At 36.4% G+C, this 10857-nt stretch overlaps 1 protein-coding gene across 3 annotated transcripts; it reads left to right on the top strand.

Annotated features, from left to right (window-relative positions):
* The first annotated feature begins 3268 nt into the window (after positions 1-3268).
* upf3a (UPF3A regulator of nonsense mediated mRNA decay) lies at positions 3269-10746 on the top strand. 3 transcript variants are annotated; one of them, XM_081369323.1, is made up of 11 exons: positions 3269-3438; positions 4237-4343; positions 4433-4539; positions 4714-4812; positions 4931-5041; positions 5472-5527; positions 5602-5760; positions 5869-6002; positions 6647-6935; positions 7239-7316; positions 10029-10746. In XM_081369323.1, exons 1-11 carry the CDS (start codon positions 3298-3300, stop codon positions 10191-10193), a joined length of 1446 nt encoding a protein of 481 aa, XP_081225449.1. In that variant the 5' UTR covers positions 3269-3297; the 3' UTR covers positions 10194-10746. The 3 variants fall into 3 exon arrangements, with proteins under 3 accessions (XP_081225449.1, XP_081225447.1, XP_081225448.1); XM_081369321.1 differs by having other exon boundaries at positions 3277-3438; positions 6650-6935; XM_081369322.1 differs by lacking the exon at positions 7239-7316 and having other exon boundaries at positions 3277-3438; positions 6650-6935.
* The last annotated feature ends 111 nt before the right edge of the window (positions 10747-10857 follow it).

The raw sequence follows: 10857 nt of genomic DNA on the forward strand, positions 1-10857 counted from the left end.
GAAGATGCTAGGTTTCGAGCATGTTATGTTTGGTAACAGTTGTTTTAACCCTAATTGATGGAGTGTGTAGCTTTTCATTTCTTATCAGAATTCTTCAGGGGTTTTTCTGCGTTGAATTTTTTTGGCGGCCGCCAAAGCGAATTCTTGTCCCGCCAAAGTCTTATTTGATCGGTGAGAATAGATGTAGAATAGAATGACTGCTGCGCTTGACAGGGCGCATATAACAACGAGGAGAGAGAGATAGACAGCCTCGACCGCGCGCGCACGCTCTCGCCGTCTTCAAACAACACGAGCGCTGTTTCACGTGGAGCATTCGGAAAAAAATCACCTGAATTACCGCGGGGTGTGAATTGTGCTACAAAAAACGTTGCCTTATCTTCTCTGAAAAGCGTTCCGCACATTCAGCTGACATAAAAAACACTTTCAGTTAACAAACAAACAAAAAAACCTATCCAGTAATTAAATGTTTTCTGTGTTGACACAAATCTTGTGCGATGTCCTAAACTGCCGAGATAATTACTCAACGCGTGCCGTAGGCTACACATCCACTAATGACACGTCCGATTCGCGAACTAATGACTCATTTGAACCGATTCACTTTAATGAATGGTTAACAACTGATCTGGGGTGCGTTTCCCGAAAGCATCGTTGGCCAACTATGGTCGCAAGTTCCGTCGTTACCAATAGAGTTCAATGGACATTGCGATGAACTTGCGACCATATTGGCCAACGATGCTTTCGGGAAACGCACCCCTGTCCAACACTGAACCTTACAATATGTTGCATTTATTAAACTCTAGTTAACTACTATACATTAGTTAACATTTACTACTAATAAACTGCACATCTACAGCATTGTTAATGTTAATTTCAACATTTAGGCTACTAATAACCTACATTATTAAAATCAAAAGTTGTAATTTATTTGTTAACATAGTTAATGCACTGTGAAGTACAGTTTATTAGTAGTAAATGTTAACTAATGCATAGTAGTTAACTAGAGTTTAATAAATGGAACATTGTAAAGTTCAGTGTTGGACAGATCAGTTGTTAACTAAGATTAATAAATACAGTAACAAATGAATTGCTCATTAGTTCATGTTAGTTATTAGCCTAATACATTAATAGGCCTAATGTTAACAAATCAAACCATGTCATAAAGTGTTACAAATCATTTACTCAACACCTCTCACACTCTCTGAATGTACTTTCTAGCTCCACATATTACGCCCAAAGTACATTCAGAGAAAGGGAGCTGGAGTTCACACTCCACCCATGGCTCTGCAGTAAGCAGTCTTTCATTTATTTTACTGTACTCAAAGCCCTTCTCAAGGGGACATCAGGCACCGCCTCCCTAATTGTGCATCCAGGAACGTCATGGGGTCTTTTCAAACCGGCCCCTGAAGTAGATCAGAAGTGTCTTTGACTGCTGTCATTGAAATGTGCAGGCTGTGCCACTCTGGATGCTCCTCAGATGGAAGCTGGCTTGTGAGCAGCAGAATTAGTCATGGGCTGCACACCATCCAAATCCAACATACTCCCCTACTCTCACGTGCGCTTGAGTCGAGATCTGGACACCTGTTCTACGTTTGTGCCCAGTTTAAAAAGCTCCATTTCTACGCCAGAGAAGCCTTCGCCTCAGCTCTGCCTTGAGACGGCCAGTGGGAAGCAAACTTTTCTGAGTGGTAAGAAATTAGTTAATCCGTACTAAAAAAATATGGATAGTGATACACGAGAGGAAATAATATATATCAGAACACTTTTGCAGCTATTGAGGTGGGATATGGTTAAAGTTTTTTTATGCAGAATTTTGCTAATATGACTGCACTGTCAAATGGTAAATTTAAATGTTACATAGTAGTGTTAAGACACTTAATATAAAGTGGATTCGATAATTTTGTTGATATAACGATTGGTAATAGATACTTTTGCAGATGAATGGATATGTTTGCTGTTAATTGAATGGATAGATGCTTTTATAGAAAATTGACAGATTTGCTGATGGATACTTTTGCAAGGTGGATAGAATAGACACTTTTGCATGGGTATTGATACTTTTGCAGATAGATCATGGATAGACACATTTGTTTAGATATAAATAAATGGATAGATGGTTTTGCAGAGAGATAAAAGGATGTATAGTATTGTAGATGCAATGAATACTTTGCAGATACATGGCATAACGATAGGATATCATATGTGGATGGATACTTAATGAATGCATCATGCTTTGCCGACAGATGGATAGATACATTTGCAGATGAATAAATGGATGATGGACATAGTTGGCATGCTTGATGGGTGGATTGATACATTTGCAGATAAATGTAAATGTGGATAAGATAGATGGACAGAAGGACAGTCACATTTGTTTAAATAAATAAATGGTGGATAGTAGGCTATAATGGATATATAATTGTAGACAAAGGGAAATTTTGCAGATAAAAAAATCTGTGAATAGATACGTTTGTACATGGGCAGATGGTTAGACATATTTGGTTAGATAAATGGGTGGATAGTAGTACTTTGGCAGATGGATGAATATATATTTTTGTAGACCTACTATTGATGGATAATGGATGGATTGTGCTTTTGCAGACGGATGGATAGACAGATAAATACATGGATAGACATGTAGCAGCTACTGCAAACAGAAATATGGATACGTTTGTTGACAGACAGACTGTAGTAACGTGTTTCTTGCAGTTCCTAGTCCTGACTGTTACGGGCGCTCCGTGAGTCAGCCCAGCAGCCCGGACGGATGGAGCACCGTCAGCACCGGCAGCCCGTTCGGCCCGGCTCGACCGTGCATTCAGCCGAGCTGCACTGACACCGACTCCGAGGACGACAGCGCGGCAGCCGGCAGTAAACAATGAGTGTCATCATCATGGTTGTTGTTTTTATGCTCCTCCAACCCGCTAAAATGAAGAGATTTTGTTATACTCAGAACAGAGTAATAGACTACATTGAAAAACTTGAGTATAAAACATAATATAACACATCAACATAATATATTAATAAGTAGGCCTATCTCGTCGGTGTCTTTTAAAATTAAAAGATTAACAAAATGCATGCTAGGCCTACTGCCCTTATAACCATATTCAATTTAGATTTAATTAATAAAAAATAACGTAGCACGACTCCATAGTTCTGTTTTATCAATTTATTGTATACAAACAAACCTATTAATTCTAATGACAAGAGAATAAACACCAACGTGCAAGCCTCGCGGTATTTGGTGGTGAATTCCCGCGAGAGTTGTCGGATTTCGGACAGCGAAGAGGGCGAAATGGAGATATGAGGTCTGAAAAGGAGCAGAGGACAGGAAGCAGGGAGAGAGGCAGCGTTGAGATCCAGTTCAGGGACTGTCAGAGGGAGCAGGACAACGTCGCGGTGAACCCGAAGCACAAGGAGGAGAAAAAGGAGATCTTCACCAAGGTAAATGGCGCAGTCGTTTGGTTGGTTGGGAGAGAGTGATGATGATGATGATGGAGGGAACGGGATTCAGCACCATAGACAGCGAAGACACAGGAGAGCCAGTCGAAACGAATATACTATTGGCATCAATCACTTCAAACAAAAATGCATTCGTACACTTAAACAGTTACCCCTTTGAATACATTTAAAAATCCAAGGGTTGAATGTATTAACTGTTATAGGCTACGCATACATCATTTTGGGGAGAAAAAAACAAAACAAATCAGTCGTGCACATAGAGTCATTAATATATTATTTTTTTTATTATATATTATCTCCTATGTGTGTGTGTAAAAGGATAATTCTGTAATTTATTCATTATTTGCTCTCACTCAGGTATCGCACTCTCTTATGTGGAACACATATGGAGAATTTCAACAATGTACTGTTCGTTCTTTTAACATCCAATAGCAATTAATGGGTACTGGAATTCTTAATTCCTTAAAAAGGAAAGAAAAGCACCATAATAGTGATTATTGATTTATTCACTGGGATGTTGGACTATTCAATGGGACCAGAGCCCTGGGGCCTCTGATTACCAGGAACCTCAAGCTGAGAAACAAGCTACTACATACTGTATATAAAATTAGACAAACAATTTGTGAAGAATTGTAAATACATGAGAAATGTCCCAGTTAGGATAAATGTCTCTCTTTTTTTCTCTTTTGCAATGTTTTAAACGCGTTCGTTTTTGTCATTACAATTTTATTTCTAATATTTTTTAGTACAGTTTTCTTTATACATGCTTCTTTTATATAGGTTGTCATACGCCGACTGCCACCCAGTCTATCAAAAGACCAGCTCGAGGAGCATCTGAGTCCTCTTCCATCTTTTGACTATTTCGAGTTCTTCCCAGCTGATCAGAGGTATATTCGGTTTGTGTACGAATATTCTGTGATCATGATCACTGTCACTCTTATACATTTGCATGTTTTTATATATTTATTCTCCGCAGCTTATATCCGCATCTCTTCTCAAGAGCGTACATCAACTTCAAAAACCCAGAGGATATCATTATTTTCAGAGATCGTTTTGATGGCTATGTATTCATTGACAATAAAGGTGATTCATTTGACTCTTTTTAATATTTATCCTCTCTCAATCTAGTTCATCCCACTTATACTATAATAGATTTACTTTTTACAAAAAGCACAACAGTGGTAATATAAATGGTTTATATTTAGTTTAATATAATTCATAACAGGTCTATAATATATTAATTGTATTTTTATTTAGGCCAAGAGTATCCAGCTGTTGTAGAATTTGCCCCATTTCAGAAGGTTTCCAAGAAAAAGTTAAAGAAGAAAGATGCTAAAGCAGGAACTATTGAAGAAGGTATTTATATAATTTTTCATTTATAAAAAATGTATACATTTAAAGTACATGAAAAGTGACTTTACTGATACATGGCGAAAAATTAATCAATTTGTTAAACACTTAAATCTTTTTTCAGACCCAGAATACAGGCGATTTCTGGAAAACTACTCTTGTGATGAAGAGAAATCCATGGCCAACCCAGAAACACTACTGGGAGAGATTGAAGCTAAAACCCGAGAGCTTATAGGTATGGTTTTGGAAATCGTTTAGTGCTGTTATCATTTATGTAGATAAATGTATGTCCAGGACAAGTATTACAAAGCTGGTCTTAGTTCATTTTGATGAGAACACTTTCTGATGTTGAGAAATGTTATTCTTGTATAGAGCTGTCCGATCATGATATTGCTATGTGTTTCAAAATAGCGGTTTTCAAAAAAGTCTGTGGTGAAAATCACCTTATCTAGAACAGAACATATGTTCAAATGTGAATTTTAAAACGTTTGTGTGATTTAAAAAGAAAATCTGCTGGATATTTTAAGGATAACCACATATGTTATGTTGCTCATTAACAGAAAAACACCATTCAGACATTTCGGAGGGAATCCATGGCTACATAATGCTTCTCTTCCATGATTTATGATTATAAATTAAGCTCCCTCTGTGTGACTTTTTTGTAGCCAAAAGGTCGACACCCTTGTTGGAATACATCAAAAACAAGAAATTAGAGAAACAGGTAAGAGAACCATCAGACGGCATGTTTTTCACTGAGGTTTTGTACTGTATATACATGATTCTTTTCGATTCTAGAGAATAAGAGAGGAAAAAAGAGAGGAGAGGCGAAGGAGAGAGCTGGAAAAGAAGCGGCAAAGAGAGGAAGAGAAGAGGAAACGCAGAGAGGAAGAGAGACGAAAGAGGAAGGAGGCCGAAAAGCAGAAGAAACTCTCTGAAAAAGAGATTAAGATCAAGGTATGACTTCAAACCGTATCACATCCTGAAGCTGATTACTTCTAACTTGTGGTTATCAGTACAGAACTGTAAAGCAGTTATTACATAAGATCTTGATCTCTCGTTTAGCTTTTGAAGAAGTGTGACCGAGACGATGACATGGACTCAGACAGACTGAAAGATAAAGGAGACAGCGGAGAGATGGAAAAGAACAGATGGGAAAAGCCGGCAGGACACACTAAGTCAAAGGATTCGAAGGATAAGTAAGAGCTACCTAAAAGTTGCCTTTCACCTTGCTTACCTTCAAAAGATACAGTGAGGTTAAAACATCTACTGTAATTCAAACAAAAAGTTTAAAATGTCTATATATTTTCAAAATGCATCTTATTATTAAAATGTCAAATCTTCCGATAAAACAACAGACTGCAATTGACTGCAAGTTGGCATTGAGATCTGAAACCATCCAATCAACAACTGATGACATTTGTTTCTTTTTTTATTAAAGTGTTTCACTCTGATGTACGTCACAATACGGATTCAAATATTTTCCGCTACTTTTGTTTCATCGCGACTTTAAGGATTTTGAAACATTTTGAAACTAAAAAAAAGTGATCTCCTCAAATAAAGAAGAAATATCTGCGCTATGTCACTAATCAATTAAACATGTGAATTTTTTTATTCCATTAAGGCCCAAGATGCTCTTTAGATAATTCTCAAATCATACTGGAGAACAAGATCATCAGATTTAGCAGATTTTTCATTACAACTTAATGTAATGAAGTAATGAAAATGTATACTTTGAAAAGTTACTGAAAAAGGAAAAAGTTACTTTTGGACCCCACTGTATATACGTTTATTTATAAAGTCATATTGAGGTGGTTGATTTCACTAAGTGGGCTTTCCTTAGTAGGAGTCAAATCGAGAGTGACAAGGAGCAGCGGGAAGGTCACGGGCGTCGGCAGAGGGACAAAGAGCATCGCGGCAGAGACGAGGAACGCAAGCGTCAGAGGCATCACTACGAGTTTGACAAGTTCATGCGGCGCAAGGAGGAGACCAAATGGGGCAAAGGCTACTGCCAGGACAGGGCCAAGAAAGAGCAACATCATGCCTATTCCTACTGCCCAGAGACTGGAGACAAACTGGGCAAAGAGGACAGAGAGGACATGGGCAGCAGGAAAGAACGGATTCGCAATAAGGTAAATAAAAACTAAAAGAGTAGCAATATCTCAACCACAGGCCATTTGCAACTCTGGTTCTGGTATTATGTACAGTTATTGCCATCAGTCAGTTTGTCCGGTCTGTGTAGCAGATGAATCCACTAATGCATTCAATATTTACTCACCTGTACTTGATTTATACATCATTATGTCTGTGGGAAATACAATACGAATCTGCCTCCCTCCGGGGGGTTTCAATGCAGCCTTCACTGATGTGTTGAGGTAGTTAGCTGTAATTTGGCTGTTGGCAATATTATTGACGGAAGACAACGTGTCTCTCAGTCTGTGTTAGCGCATCAGGAGAAAAGGACTTCCCAGTCTGAGGGGCCAGACCAGATAGGAGGGGCTCTGCCAGCAAAGGTACAGCTAGTTTTTGAGCCTTTCTACCCACGGGAGGGGATGCTTCACATGCTGTTTACTGCGAGGCCTCGCACCTTACAGTGCCAGGCGTACTTGATGACAGCAGAATGTTGGTTATGCTGTAATGGAACAGATGAGGAGCGCTTCCCAATAGAAGGAGCTTATATAACTGAAAACGACGGCCCTGTTCCAAAACCGAGCGAGTTGCCTATGTAGGCAGCATTTTAAGGCATAAAAAGTTTTAATAGTCCTTATTTTGGCCAAATTCAATATGAGCATCACATTTATTTATCTCTTTTTGCAAAAGGCTATCCCATAATGCATTGCGACAAGCTCAGGGGGAACAAATCCAGTCAAGATGGCAGACGATTATTATTATAGTTGAAAACATATTAGATTCAACATCTCATTTAAACCTGGAAATAAACAAAAAATTTGAAACGTTAATTGTTTTAAAAATCTTTTCAAATATTTCTGCTCTGTTTTCGTGAGAAATCCATTCAAGAAGGCACCCAAGATGAGAGAAATTTCAATTAGGAATACAGTTTAAAAAAATCTGTAAAATAGATTCAACATCTCATTTAAACCAGGAAATAAACTAAAAGATTAATCGCGATTAATCACATCCAAAATAAAAGTTTGTGTTTGTTTGCATAATATATGTGTGTGAACTGTGTATAATTATTTTGTATATATGAATACACACATATGCATGTATATATTTAAGATTATTTTTATTTATATATAAATTATTTATATTTATATATAATATCCTCCTGGGACCCAAGAATAGACTTTTGTCCACTGTAGTGGACATTATATTTTAGTGAATTTCTCTGATGTCATACATGTCACATGACACAACCTGGGTGTCCTGTAAAGAGCACATTCAGGACTTTTCAGAGATACCAAATGTTTGGAGGTTTCACCATGAAAACAACTTCTCCTTGGTCTTTAAAAATGTCTGACATTAATTTAGTGATCAAATGTAGCATTCTTATGGAAATATGATAATATATTGTAATTATAATTTAAATTGGACTACTTTTCAAATTGTATTTCATAAAACAACATCTCAGGAAAATGTTAAGGGGTTTCAAATAAAAAAAATATTTTCTGTTACAGAACAGGGCATTGATTTCATACATGTCCACTGTAGAGGACACCAGGACTTAAATCATGTTTATCAGGCATTTTGTGAGACACAACAAGTGAATATGGAAATAAATTATACATCAATATTCCTATGAAATATTAGATATTATTATTAAAATGTTGCCAATTATTACTCCAATTATTACACTTCTTTTTTCATTAAATGTTGCTCCAAGAACACATTAAGGTGCAAATTAGATACAGTTTATATATACATTGCATTGAATGGGAATATTAATTTATGGACATTTTACCCACATATTGCATAATGTAAAATGGTGTATCAATTCATTCCGTTATTTCTTTCATAACATAGTTGAGAATAATCTTTATACAAATTTTGGTTGAAAAAATCCTGAAACCCCCAACTTTATTGGTGATTGAAAAAAAAATCCCATTGTTTTTGCCTATACATATAATTTCATGTCATTTTATTTTTTAAATAACTTAGTCCTGGTGTCCACTACAGAGGACATAGCATAACTTATGAATAAAATATTATTTTGCAATAATGTTTTTTTACTATTTGTTTATTGTGCTCTAAACAGTGTGATGACATGGAAAAAAACTAAATTCAAAAAACTTTTTTTTTCTGGGTCCCAGGAGGATATAAATTATGTATAAATATACATACAGTATATACATGCAAATATTTATTAAATAAAGACATGCATATGTGTGTATTTATATATACAAAATAATTATACACAGTACACACATATATATTATGCAAACACAAACTTTTATTTTGGATGCGATTAATCGCGATTAATCTTTGCCCAGCACTAATTTATATTATAGATATATAATTAGTTAAAAATGTCAATAAAATGATTAAATCTGGTTAAAAAGTTCCTGTTCCACTCATTATTTGTGTGGTTTTATACTTATTAGAGTTTGACACTGTTAGTTTGCAACATGTTATCGCCAAACACTCCCTTAGCCTTTTGCATTGAGGTGCTGATATGTAAATGTTAGAATTTTGTAAAGGATATGGTTCTATGAAAGTTGTCTTAAAAGGCAGCTCCCTATGTAGACAGTAAATTGCATTTCGCTTGGTTTTGGAACAAATCCTAAATGTATATAGAAGAATACTTAATATCTTGCACATTGTAAGCACACTGAAATGCTTACATGCTGGATTCTGTTTATACCTTTAGTAAGTAGTCATTTAGCAGATGCTTTTATCTAAAGTGACTTACCATACATTTATTTCCGGAAGTGATGATAGCAACGGTAGTCTGGTTATTAGGCCTGTGCCACCCCCGTCACCACCACCGTAAACAGAAACTGTATAACACAAACAAAGGCATAACGGATACAATTCAGTATAATGTTTTTGTTATGGACTAAATGGATTTTGAGGGGCTGTCAATAGCTGGTTGTTTGTCTTGCTGAAATGGGATTAAGACGGGGAAAGAAATTGATTATACTGTATGCATGAACAGCACTTTCTTAAATAACCTGCCATGAAAAAAGCTGTTTTGTCTACGTTTGTGGTATGAAATATGAGTGTATTGCTTTTGTCTCTTTTGTCTTACTCATTTCACGGCACAGGACCGTCCAGCAATGCAGCTGTATCAACCTGGGGCTAGAAACCGCAAGCGCATGGGCTCTGGGAACAAGGCCTTTGACTTCTCGCCGATCTCTCCCGATCACGGAGGAGAACTTTGCTACAAGACAGTCATTGGTACAGGCTCAGAAAAGAGTGCTGACGAGTGAAAAAAAAAAAAAAATGACCACGACAGGAAGAAGTTGTGCCAGTATAGGAAGAACACTTCAACTTCAACCTTGTTTTTTTGTCTTCTGAGTCATCTGTGAGTATAGTGCATCGAAATCACCACTTAATATTTTATAAACAAAGTCAACGGTGTCATAAATGTAAAATGATCGGCTTCTGTACGCTTATCAAGGATTCACACCACTTCATTGAGACAAATACCTCATTATTTACAGAGATCAGATTTGTATGCCTTTTGTAGTGCAAGAAATTGATTCCGTTAGACAAGAGAATATATATATATATAAAGAGAGAGAGAGAGAGAGAGAGATTTTACTGTAAATAAAATCAGTGTGTGTTGTGAAATCTGTATTTTAAATAAATGTAATGTAAATGTGGGATGGGGAACAGAGACATATTTTTTCTTTAAGAATATAAAAATGCTACATTGTATGAATAAGCATGTAACTCTTAATTACACATTTTCACACTGTAATGCCTTTGAATGATGCCTCTGTTGTTCCTGATGTATAGACATTAAAAAATTCATCTCACAACAGGATATAGCAAATTTCATAGCATCGTTTCACCTGCGGGCCAAGAAGAACAAAATTATTTGTTAAAACTGTTTTCTGTTAGGTCAAATAAGATGTTGTTTTGTGATAT

Source organism: Scardinius erythrophthalmus, assembly GCF_964197995.2.
Source record: "Scardinius erythrophthalmus genome assembly, chromosome: 6".
Lineage (NCBI taxonomy): Eukaryota > Metazoa > Chordata > Actinopteri > Cypriniformes > Leuciscidae > Scardinius > Scardinius erythrophthalmus.